Raw genomic sequence first — 13,005 nt, 5'->3', positions numbered from 1 at the left:
TCCCAACCTCATCATTATCACTTGGTGCTTGGGGAAGTGGGAGCTATCACTGATACCAAAGATCCTGCTCTAGGATCTTCCTTCCTGGATCAGATTCCCTGCCCCCTCCCCCCATTCATTCCTCCATGACCAGACTGGACTAGACCAGGTAGGGCAGGGGTCCAGACGTGGACTGTGTTTGGAGATACACTGCAGCTTGTGAAAAGATCTGGAGTCAATGATTTATCTGACAACAGAACATGATGCTGGCCTTCCATTACCCCTCAGTGCCCTGACACTCTCTCTACACTGACCTTCTAATTCATTTTCAACTGAGTCTGCATTTGTGTTATGGGGAAGAAAATAAGAAAAAAAACCCCTTTACATTTAAGGCCTTATTACTCTTTCTTATCATTTACTTTCATAGAATGCTGAATTTGGAGTCAGGAAGACTTGAGTTTGAATCTTGCCTTAGCAGTGTAACCCTGGGCAAGTCAATTAACCTCTCTTTGCCTCAGTATCTTCATCTATAAAATGGGGATAAAAATAGCACCCAGCTCCCAGGACTGTTATGAGGATGAAATTAAATGATACGTATGTCACTTTGCAAATATTAAAGTGTTATCTAAATGCTGGCTGTTACTATTATTACTGGAAAATAATTTGAGGATTATTTATGCAAAGTATACAATTTCCCTTTTTTCTCTTTCCACTTCCCTTATTCTAGTTCAGATCTTCAATGCCATTCACATGGATTGAAGAGGTCTAGGACTTTGAGTACTGCTGGAACCCAAAGATCATGGTGCTGGGCCCTGCCTGAATGAATTCAACTCAAATCTTCTTATAGCCAGAGGAAAAGTTTATTAGTGATAAAACACTTAGGCCAGGTAACCCCCGTAAAGACTAGCGGGCATGGGAAAGTCTCAGCCTTTTGGGCATGAGATTCTCAGCGTCTGAATAGGGGCCACGGTAACTTTGGGTGGCCAGAGAAGGGGGCTGGGAAAAGGGTCTAGGTAAGAATTCTGATTGGGAGGTCTGAGAGATTGAATAGACAATGGGAATAGATAATGAAGGGAACTGGAAGGCAGAAGTTTGAAAGGCATCTGCACAAGATCAAAAGGTAGGGCGCTAGGGCTTTCAAAGGGAGATAAGGGGAGTGGATGAGGAACCATTTGAGACAAGAGTAAGGCCTTTCTGGGGCCCATAGACAAAAGGGAGCTAGATTCTTTTAGGGCAAGGGGCAAAGGCGCATGTGAATAAGATTAAAAGGTTTTCAAAGGGAGATAAGGGGCTGAGGCCTGTAGACAAATGGGAGTCAGATTCCCTTTGGTGCAAGGGGATCTAGGCTTGGCCCCCCCCCCCTCCATCAGGATTACTGTAGTAGTTTCCTCCTCAGTATATGATATGTATATGGGAAGAAGGGAAGTGGAGTACCAGCAATTAGGTGACAGTCCTACAGTCTTTCTCAGGCCATTCTCCAAAGCTTATTAAATGTAAACATTCTCACTCAGAACTTCTCATTCTCTAATCTCAAGCTAACATATACTCTTACTGCAACCAGTGACTTCTTCAATGCTGCTGTGCTCATTATCACCAAATATGGGTTCCCAAACCACCAAGACATTGGCCAGTCCAGAAGCCAATTCTTGAGGTTCTTAAGTGGCCCCCTTGGCACCAGGTGTCATCTGCATCTTCCCCCAGTGACTAGAAAAGGGGAGAGGTTTTTGAGGAAGGGGCAACACTTTTTTTCCACTCAGCCTTGCAGCATAGCAGACTGCTTGTTCCCTGATCTCATCCTGCTGTGGTCCATCCTTTGTTATGGCCCTCTCCCACCAATGACATCATGAGGGTAATGTCTTGACTTGCATATGAATTGGATTTTAGTGAAGAAGAGTCATCAGCCTCACTCTCTCTTCCCAGTCATCAAAGTCCTGTGGCATGACAAAAGGCAAGATGACTGGGGATGGCCTCTTGGCTTTCTAAATCAAGGTCATTTCCCAGGCCTCAATTTGTCTAAGACAACACCCATTCAATGACTAAGGGCTAGGCTAGAATTGAGACAAAAGATGGCCTAATTTATCATCACAAAAATATCAGTCTGGGAGGGGAAGACCCTCAAGGTTTCTATTTCCATTCATTCTAAACCATTGTGAAAATGGAATGGTTAATGACTTTACTAACCACTTTGATTTGCTTGAGCTCCCTTACCATCCAGAGGAAGCTGGACTGACCTGAGAATCAGAATCAGCCAATCAGAAGCATCCCTTGAATTTGACATACCAGAGATCCTTTGCAATGTTTCCCTGTGAACCCAGAGCTCCCTCTGCTACGCTGCCGGCAACCACAGAACTGACTTAAGCTGGTTCATACCAGCTCTCATGGACAGAACTGGCACAAGCATCCTAGTTTTGGAACCTTGGGGACTTTTCATCCTGACCCTATTCTTTGTTCCAGGTACCCTGGGGTGTGTGGTGACTAATGTGAAACAACTCTTTTGAGGGAAAAATCAACCTCCCTCCGCCCACTGTGGCAATACCTGGTTGGGCCATGATATAGCCATTCCTGCCCAGCTTTGCAGTGTCTCTTTGTCTGTGCAGCCTAACCAGAAAGCAAGCTTAGTCCCAACTGCAACTCTGTATGCATGCCTCCAGCTTGGGAAAAATAAACAAGCATCCATCCTAAATCTGTTTGTCTTTCTTAGACTGAACTCTGGAGGTTGACACCATCAAAATCTAAACAATGATGCCACAGAGGCTTGGGCTAATTTGTTCAAGGGGCCTATTATTGTCCATTCATAGAAAGCCAGAGTGATTTGGATTTAAAGGTCTAGTCAAGTAGCTATCTCCTTACTCTATGATGTTAGTACCCTGTTGCCTCTGCCTGTACCAGATACCTATCTGTCCTCCTGTTGAAATTCTTTTTCTTTCTTCAAGCTTACTTTCAGGTGCTAACTTCTCCCAGTAGTCTTTTCTATCTCTACCACACACCCCCACCTAAATCTCCAGCTGTGGGCAACCTGCAATTTCCATTTGTGAAACTCTTTTCTTAACTCAGAGTTGTATTTACTTCTACACATAGGCAAGGAAAAGATGACAGATCGTTTTTGCTGGGGCCCTAAAGCTTGATCTTGATGACAACTATAGACTACTTTATCTTCATACAGGCATGCCTATCTCTTACTGAACCACTGAATCATTTTCTATGGGGTCTGGGAGTCCCCAGGATATCCCTAATCATGAGGAAAAGTTTAAAAATAGAACTCCTTGAGGGCAGAGACTTTTGTTTTTTGTTTTTCTGCACCTGGCCCATAGTGGGCATTTAATACATGCTTGCTGAATGAATGAGAAAGGCCTTGCAGCTCTGCAAAATAAATAGCTCAATTATTTTCAGGCTGAACTAGAACCTATGATTGTGGAGAAAGAAAGCTCATTTATGACTGCTAAAGAAACATCAACATTTTCAACTTGGTACAAATCAAGTTGTTTTGTTGATTAGTCATGTCCAACTTTTGGGAAGCCCATTTGGGGTTTTCTTGGCAAAGAAACTGGAGTGGTTTGCCATTTCCTTCTCCAGTTCATTTTACAGATGAGGAAACTGAGGCAAACAGGGTTAAGTGACTTGCCCAGGGTCACACAACTAGTGTCCAAGGCCAGATTTGAACTCAGGTCCTTTGGACTCCAGGCCCCGAGCTCTATCCACTGTGCCACCTAGCTGCCCTTACAAATCAGGTAGGGAATTTTATCTTTGTGATAAAGCATACCTGAAAATAATTAAAGCACATAAAATACTGATATTAAAAGTAAAAATAAAAGATATGGTAGAAAACTTGAGTTCTCTTCCCACTAGCTACTGATCATCACTATATATCTGATGAATTTTACTTACTCTGTGGCCTTGAACAAAGCCTCGGAATTTATCAACTCGATTTGAAATAATAATAATAATAATAGTTATTGTGCATTCTAAGGAAGAGCTATATAAATAGAGTTCACAATATAAAATGTAAGACAGAAGTCTTTGAAGTTTGCACATTATATAAAAGGCATGATGGCAGCTGAGCTTCTCATGGGATGCACTCACATCCTTTCTCCTAAGTGCCAAAGCAGACCAAAGTATGACTTAAGATCAGGATCTGAGGACAGAAGGTGATTTTCAAAACTCACTTTTGCAGAGAGCCACAGCTCCACTCCATTGTTTGTTTTCCTGGCAGATACGTTCAGGGTCACCCTGTGAAGCAAAGCAGAAGGTCACTACAAGGCAAAGGAAAACAAAATCAGTAGATCTATAGGAAGAAAGATAACATTTAAATGTGTCACTGTTCAATTGTGTCCAACTCTTTGGGGTTTTCTTGGCAAAGATACTGGAGTGATTTACCATTTCCTTCTCATTTTTACAGATGAAGACACGGAGGCAAACAGGGTTAAGAAACTGAGGCAAATAGAGTTAAGTGACTTGCCCAGGGTCACCTAGCTAGTAAGTGTCTGAGGTCACATTTGATCTCAGGTCTTCCTGACTCCAGGCCTGGTGCTCTACCCACTGCGCCACCTAGCGGCCTCATTTAAACGTGTAGAAACAGTTTTGAGGTTGAAACCTTACAATAACTGAGTTGGTACAAAAATTGAAAATTGTTTATAAAGAATAAGGGGCAGGATTAAGACTTTAAGAAGCCTTTGCTGGAATGCTTCCAAATGTAGACCTTGATCATACAAGTGAAATTCAGGGTCAGGAACTTTCTTCACCTTCCCCACTGTTTCACAAGCTGAGAGAGTGTATTTAGGAGACATTTTCTATGGAGTATTGAAGGAGACAAGGTCTGTGGAGAAAGATCCTGCAGATGTACGCCTCGATAGCTACTGTATAATACTATTACAAGTCTGCTTCATGGGGCAGCTAGGTGGCGCAGTGGATACAGCACCGGCCCTAAAGTCAGGAGGACTGCCATTTTCTTGGAATAGAGGTTCTTGACCTTTTTTTGTGTCACAGACCCCTCTGAAGCCTGTGGAGCCTTCCTCAGATAATGTTTTTAAATGTATACAATAAAATCCATGGGATTACAAAGAAAACTGGAGGTTAGCGAAAACAGTTACCTTTCCACAAAACTTTCCATTTTCCATCAGCGGCTCTGCTTAGTTTCGACTCCATAGAACGCCATGCCCCTGTGCTACTACCCTCTGGCACCTCACCCTGCTTTTCAGCTTCCTTTTGTGTGTGGTCTTGCTCGGTGAGATTGTAAACTCCTTGAAGGTAGGGACTATCTTTCTTTTCCTTATTTGTATTCCCAGGGCTTAGCACAGTGCCTGGCACTTAACAAATTGTTTATTGAGTTGAATGGAAAAATAATGATGCAGTTTTTCCCCATTCAAGTGCATAGACACCCTAAAATCTGTGCACAGGGTAAGAACCTCTGCTTCAGAAGATGTTTGTTGAAAGTTATCTTGACTCAGTTACGCCTTGTTCCCAGCCCTGCTTGTCAGCTAGCGTTGAGGGAGAGACTCTGATAGGGAAGGAGACACCAAGTCTGAAGGTTTTGTTTAGTCACGTGCCCCTACCTGCAAATTGTCGTGTTCTTGCTGCCTTGGGGAGCAACTGAGATTCAAGGGCCCCACCTCTTTTGCTAAGGTGGACCTATCTGGATTATCTTAAAGTTACTAATAAAAACTGTCCCCACCTTGAAGCTATTACTGATTTCCAGTGATCAGACAGTTAAAGTGTTGCTACCTTGACGTACGTATAATAAAATCTTTTAAATTCTCTTTGTCCTCAGTTTTGCCTGTTAATCAGGGCGAAAGTCCAAATGAAGAATTTTCTTTTCAACGTGTTGTTGTTACTGTTGTTAGCCAGCTTGTGTTGTTAGCTAGCTGGTGCAGTAGATAGAGTGCTGGGCCTAGAGTCAGGAAGACTCATCTTTCTGAGTTCACATGTGGCCTCAGACATTAGACCTAGGCAGGTCACTTAACCTTGTTAAGTAAAAATTAGGGGTTAAATATTTCTACTCATTATAAGAAGTCCTCACTGACTTCAGTGGGAATTCTGATCTTATTTCTTAAGAAAAGCTTCTGTTAGGAATAAACTTCCTTGGGATAAAAGATAATGAGGATCACCCATACCAACATTAGTAAAACATCCACCTGAGGAGTTTAAAGAACCAAATATACCTCTTGGCTTACCTCTAACTCATAGCCAGCCTTACATTGGTAAATAATTGTACTTTTGAAGCTGTATTCTGTGCCAACCACAAGCCCATGCTCTGGAGTTTCAGGTTTCCCACATGAAACTGGAGTGCAAGAATCATCAGAGAATGGTGGATCCCAGGTACCACTGAGCTAAAAGAAATAACAAAAGCAAATGTCAACAGACATGGACCATTGTACACATTACACATAGATGTGATGAGATGATGGCAGGCATGGATGGATATGGAATGGGTACATTACCTGATTACTTCCCAGCTGGACATGATCTCTCCCTCCTCAAATTTCATATAGCACTTTGCTGGACCTCTCCTTTGCACTTATCATAGTTCCTTTGTATTAGAGATATGTACATATCATGTTTCCCCTATTGGATTGTGAGCTCCTTAAGGTCAGGGGCTTTGTCTAACTTCATCTTATATCCTCTAGAGCTCAGTATAGTGCCTTACGCATATATATGTTCTACAAATGTTTTTTGAACTTGAATTTAATTTTTAACTTTAAAAAGTCAGTCTTCAATCAAGATTCTATCAATAAAGCACTAACAGTTGTGTTCTTCAGTGCAACAGAAGCCTACATAAATGAAATCTTTGATGTTTGGTATAAATAAAAATCAAAGGTAATCTATGCGAAACCTTTCAGGACAGTTAAATATAAGGGTTACATATGTATGTATACATTACACAAAAGGAAGAAAGATCCTGTTTGTAAGGTTTCAAATTATGGTATGGTTTAGAATTCAATTCAATTTGATAAATATTTATTAAGTACCTATTATGTGCAAGGTGAGAAGAGGATGGCATAGTGGATAAAGGGCTGGTCTTTGGAGACAGGAAGACCTGGATACAAGCCCTGCCTTTGATGCATCCTAACCCTGTGATGCCGGGAAGCCATGTCACCTTTCTAAGTCTCAACTTCCTCATCTGCAAACCAGGAATAGTAATAACACCTTCCTCACAGGGTTGTTGCAAGGATTAAGTAAGATGAGGATATAAAAAACATTTTTTAAACCTCAAAGTGCTACATAAATGTAAACTATGATTGTAATTACAGTTTAGTAAGGGAATAAAACAAGAACAGATGAACATAATGTACATTATTTGATAAGTGCAAAGTTTTTTGTTAGGTTTAATGGGGAGAAATATAACCATCCACGGGGAATCAGGGAAGACTTTATGGGCAACATGACATTTGAGTTGGGTTTTAAAGAATATATAGGAATTCAAGGGAGAAAAGAGGACATTCCAGGTACCAGATAAACAAGGACAGGGCATTTTTAGGGAGCTTTGGTCCTAATGTAGAGAACAGAGAGGTTGGTAATATGAGATAAGGCCGAAAAGGTGCCAGATTACAAGGAACTGGAATGCCCAGCAATGAAGGGTGAGCTTTGCTTGGGAAGCAATAAGGGGCCACTGGTGACACTTGACATTTCAAGTAATCACCTTTTAGGTTAGAACATTTTGTTACAGTATTTAAGTAAATAAAATCTTGAATCCTTTAGAAGACACTGGGATACTAGCTACATGTCAGTGTATGCACAAGCAATGCACTTTGCTCTTAGGAAGTAAAGTGAATCTTACCCGACATGTTGAAGTGTTAGCTCCCCCTAACGTGTATCCTTTTATGCATGATATAGAAACTTGTTTATTCACACTGAACTCATGACCAAGAACAAGTAGCTTGTCCATATCTGTTGGTAGGGGGCATTTCTTAAGAATACATGAAATGCTGTCAGGTGACCAATGCCCATCTTTCTGACACGTCATTGTATCTGTGTCTGATGCCATCACATAACCTTCCACACACCTGAAATAAAGATGAAAGTATAACACCAGAGAGAGATAAAGAGAGAGAGAGAGAGAGAGAGAGAGAAGAGAGAGAGAGAGAGAGAGAAAGAAGAGAGAGAGAGAGAGAGAGAGAGAAGAGAGAGAGGAGGAGAGGGAGAGGGAGAGGGAGAGGGAGAGGAGAGGGAGAGGAGAGAGAGAGAGAGAGAGAGAGAGAGAGAGAGAGAGAAGAGAGAAGAGAGAGAGAGAGAGAGAGAAAGAGAGAGAGAGAGGATGTTGTTTATGGCCTATCTCTTAACCATTAGTAGTTTTGCAAGAGGTCAAAGAGAGAACTTTTTATTTGGCATATCTCCTGAGGAAAACAAATGATAAAACTGGAAGCCAAGAAATACTTTGTCAAGTATAAGTATATCATGGTAAGTGCACAAACATTTATGGTATGGCTTATTCAAAGCAAACTTTGCTTTCAGCATTATTAACATTACTACCTTTTTGTTTACTTATTTTCTTGGTGGACAGGCAGATCTATTTTTTTTGCTCCAAATATAGCCTATGGTCTAGTAGAGGCTAGGCTAGACTCCAAACCTAGACCTTTCAAAGGAAACCAATTTCACAAACTCTGGAAGGGGTAAGTTAGACAAATAAAACATTTAGAGAACACTTTTTACCCTGGGGTATCATCAGTTTTATAGGTGATTTCAATATTTAGTGTGAAATTGAAAAAAAAACCCATTTATTGAATGTCTGCTGTGTGCAAAGCACCATGCTGGGTGTTGGGGGAGATACAATATTTATACAAGACTATACGTCCTCAAGGAACATACAGTCTAATAGGAAGATAAAAAATCAACACAGACACCTATCATATATAATATTACATGATAAGTACAGTAGGGTGTTACAGAACAAAGCACCAAGCTTAGGACCAAGGGAGAAGATTGTTACCAACCAGAGGACCAGGGAAGGGTTCTTGGTTAAACTTTAAAGAATGAGTAGAAATTCAATAAGTAAATTATGGGAAAAGATTCCAGGCATGTGATACAGAATGAATAAGGACACAGAGATGTGAGAGTGCAGTGTACGTACGAGGGACAGACAGTTGTTTGGTGTGACCTAAGGTAGAGTGGTGGTGGGGGTTGGAATTAATAGTTAGTAAGGTTGGAAAGGTAGAATGTTGCTAAGCCTTAGAGAGCCTTGAATGCCAGGAAGAGGAGTTTGAATTTATTTTTTCCTAGGCAATAGGGCATCACTGGAGATTTTTTTTAGCAGACAAGTGATAGGACCAAATCAATATCCAAAAAGCATGAAGGATGGAAGAGAAAGTAGAGATATTGAAAGTTCTATAAGGAGACTAGTTCAAGCAAGTGACAATATGGGCCTATAGAAGAAGGGTGATAGCAAAAGTGATGAAGAAGGAAAGATAGAATTAAGAAGTTTTGTGGAAATGGGAATAATATGGCCTGAAAGCTTATTATACCTGAGAAGTGGAGGGAAATGAAAAATATAAGAGAACAGTTGAATGATGGTGATACTGAGAGAAATAGTGAAAAAAAGGAGTAGGAACAGATTTAAGGCAGGGTGGGGAATGGTGAACTTGGTTCTGGACTTGTTAAGTTGTAGATGGGACATGCAATGGGAAATTTCTTGAAGTCAGGTGGAGGTGAGATTCTGGAGCTTAGAAGAGAGAGGCTAAGATGGGAGACCAACCCAGATTTAGGACCTATCTGCACAGAGATGGTCGTTAAAACCATGAGAATAAATAAGAACACCAAAGGACAAAGCATGAGAGAGAGAAGAGCAAATGGCTAAGGATAGAGCTTTGGTGAGTATTGGCATTAAAGGGCTAGACTGTTAAAATGACAGAAGAATTACAGATGAGGAGTAAAACCAAGAGTGTACAGTATCTGAGGTTGAGGGATAAGAGAGTATGTAGTTGGGTTTAATAGCTTTGGCAGCTGAAAAGAAGGATCCTACATGAGAAGGATGAAGAATGATTAATCAATAAACAATTACTAAGCACCCCCTTTGTGCCAGGAACGGTGCTAAATATGGCAGATATATAAAAAAAGAGGCAAAAGACAGTCTCTGCCCTCAAGGAACTTATAATCTAATGAGGGAGACAACATGAAAACAAGTGTGTACAAAGTTAGCTATATACAGGACAAACAGGAAATAATTAATAGAGGGAAGCACTGAATTTGGTAATTAGAAAGTCACTGGTAACCTTTAAAAGAACATTTTCATTCAAGCCGCAAGACCAGAAGCTACTTTAAGAGATTAATGAGAGAGGGTCATGAGAAGGGAAGGGATCAGGAGGAGACAACTTTTTAAAGGAATTTAACAGTTAAAGCAAGGAGAGATGGGGTACTCTGTTGGTCCCCCTCCTACTATCTTGCTGTCTCATTTGCTGGATCTTTATCCAGGTCACACCCTCTAACAGTGGGTGTCCAATAAGGCTCTGTCCTGGGCCCTCTTCTCTTCTCCCTCTATACTGTCATTTGGTGATCTTATCAGCTCACATAGATTCAATCATCACTTCTATGCTGATGATTCTTAAATGTACTTATTCAGTTGTAACATCTCCAACTGCCTATTACATATCTTCAACTGGATGTCTCGTAGATATATTAAACTCAACATGTCCGAAACTGAACTCAATATCTTTATCCCCTAGCCCTCCCCCTTCCAAACTTCTTTACTACTTTGAGGGTACTACCATCCTCCCAGTTCCCTAGCCTCACAAGCTAGGCATTATACTCGACTCCAGGACAGGCACTCTATCCATTGTGCCACTGAGCTGCCCCCTTATTCTCTCACCTCCCCCATCGAATCTGTTGCCAAATCCTGTCAATTTTAACTCCATAAGATCTTTTGCATATGTCTTCTCTTCTCTGACACTGCCAAGGTGGGAGATGGCTCTTATCACCTTATACCTCAACTATTGAGATAGCCTGCTGGTTGGTCTGCCCATTAGAGCCCATCTACCACTCATCTGTCAAAGTGATCTTCCTGAAGTGCAAGTCTGCCCTTGTTACTACACCCTTACTCAATAAACTCTAATGGCTCCCTGTCACCTGCAGGAAATAACATGAAATTGTCTGGTGTTCAAAGCCCTTCATAACTTGCCCCCTTCTGGCCTTCTTATACCTTACACTACTTCCACATAACTCTTTGATTCAGTTCCACTGGCTTCCTTGCTGTTCCTCAAACACGATACTCCATCGTCCAGCTCTGGGCATTTTCACTGGCTGCCCCACTCTATGCATGGAACCCCCTTCCTCTTAATTTCTGCCTTCTGGTTTCCTTTAAGTCCCAGCTAAAATCCCAGCTTCTACACTACCCTTCCTTATCCCTCTTAATTTTTACTGCTTTTGTTCTATTGATTACTTCCAATTTATCCTGTTAGCTAGCTTGTTTATAAAGCATAGTTATTTTCATGTTATATCCCCCATCAGATTATGAGCTCTTCAAGAGCAGGTACTGTCTTTTCCATTGCCTGTGTCCCCAGTGTATAGTACAGTGCCTGACACATAGTAGGTGCTTAATAAATGTTTATTGACTGACTGGATTGAAAGGTCAAAAATGGCATTTAAAAAAATTAGGATTGATGATATCCGAACAGATTTCTAGGCAGAAGGGAAGAAACCAGGAAAGTAAGGTAAGGAAGTTACTGCAGATGCATGAGAGAACATGTCAATGTGTGGTTCAAGTGGCTGAGTAATCATGTAGTCAGATTGTTAAAGGAGTTGTCTTCTTGGGGAGCTTACCCTGTCAGACATCCTTTCTCTCTCTCACCTTCAATTCTTTTAACCTACTGGCTCCTTCCTTGTTATCTAGAAACACACTGAGGTCTCCCTGTTCTTAGTAAAGACATTTGTCTCTGCCCTTTCCACAAACAAACATCTGATATCTCAACATGATTTTCAAACCTGCCACTGTAGTGAAACTGCTCTCTCAAAGTCTCTTAACTGATGTTGTTTTCTCCATCTTTACTTCTTTAGTTTCTTGGCAGGTTTTGAATACTATTGACTTTTAATGACTATCAAAAAAAATCTTCAGATAAATAAAGGATAAGCCAGCATGCTTAGGAAAAGCTGACTATATCAAAATTTGAAGGCATTTTTATTTGATTTGGGAGTGTGAAGCAACATCTGTCTGTTGAAAATATTTTAATAGTTTCTCTTTTTAAAAACTTGAGATTATAATTTGGTATTATATGTTCTCCATCAATTTAAGGCTACAGAAGTTACCTACTTGAATACAGATATATGAGGAAGAAAAAAATACTAGGTTTGCCAAGAAAACAGAGGCCAAGAGTTTCCCTCAGACTATCACCCACATATTTCCACAGGTGCTTTTAATTATTTATACCATCTGGATAGGTGATCTTAACCTGACCCTCAAAGCCCCATTGCTGCTGTTCTATTCATCTCTGAGTAACTCACTACTACATTCTCCATGGCAGTTGTTTCAAACCTTTTCATCTCTCCACAAGTCCCTATTTCTACCCCATGCCCTCTCTATTTTTAGATGACTCTACCTCCTATTTTACTGATAAGACTAGGACATCTGTTATTAATTCCCTCTTGCCCACTCTTCTTGAAAACCTCTCAAGATCTTTACCCAGTATCACCTTTTCCCCTTTAGACTCAGAGAATGAGATTCTCCTCCATGTTGAGATTGACTTCTTCACTTGGACCCTTGAGCCCTTCTCCTCATGTATCCTCCAGGTTTTTGCTTCATTTATTTTCTGGTTCCCTAATCTTCACTTTTCCCCTCCCTACTTTTCCTCTGCTTACAAAGATAACTCTGCCCTTCCTATTTAAAAAAAAAAGTCCTTCCACTGACTTTTCTACCCCTTTAAGCCATCATCCACATTTACTCTTTCCTTTCATGATCAAGCGTTTAAAAAGCATCATCTTCACTTGCTGCCTCCATTTTGTCATTATACACTAATTTTTCAAATGCTTACAATTGGGCTTCCATAGCCACCATGGTAGCAAGATGTCTCTTTAAAATGACATCATATGCAAACACTTTTCTTGCTCCTC

General features: G+C 40.8%; 1 protein-coding gene and 1 long non-coding RNA gene across 3 annotated transcripts in view; one reads left to right on the top strand and one right to left on the bottom strand.

Moving 5' to 3' along the window:
* Positions 1 to 13,005, bottom strand: part of SVEP1 (sushi, von Willebrand factor type A, EGF and pentraxin domain containing 1) — a 317,149-nt gene that overhangs the window by 54,971 nt on the left and 249,173 nt on the right. Inside the window, 3 exon segments of the mRNA XM_021001765.2 lie at positions 4,143 to 4,206; positions 6,147 to 6,302; positions 7,751 to 7,976. Of these exon segments, the coding sequence (XP_020857424.1) occupies positions 4,143 to 4,206; positions 6,147 to 6,302; positions 7,751 to 7,976 (446 nt within the window).
* LOC144456835 (uncharacterized) overlaps positions 1 to 13,005 on the top strand; it is a 301,200-nt gene that overhangs the window by 213,352 nt on the left and 74,843 nt on the right. The gene's annotated exons all lie outside the window — the stretch shown is intronic.

The sequence above is a fragment of the Phascolarctos cinereus genome, unplaced genomic scaffold (assembly GCF_003287225.1).
Source record: "Phascolarctos cinereus isolate Bilbo 61053 unplaced genomic scaffold, phaCin_HiC Scaffold_4;HRSCAF=312, whole genome shotgun sequence".
Classification (NCBI taxonomy): Eukaryota; Metazoa; Chordata; class Mammalia; order Diprotodontia; family Phascolarctidae; genus Phascolarctos; species Phascolarctos cinereus.
This window is presented reverse-complemented; position numbering and strand designations above follow the sequence as displayed.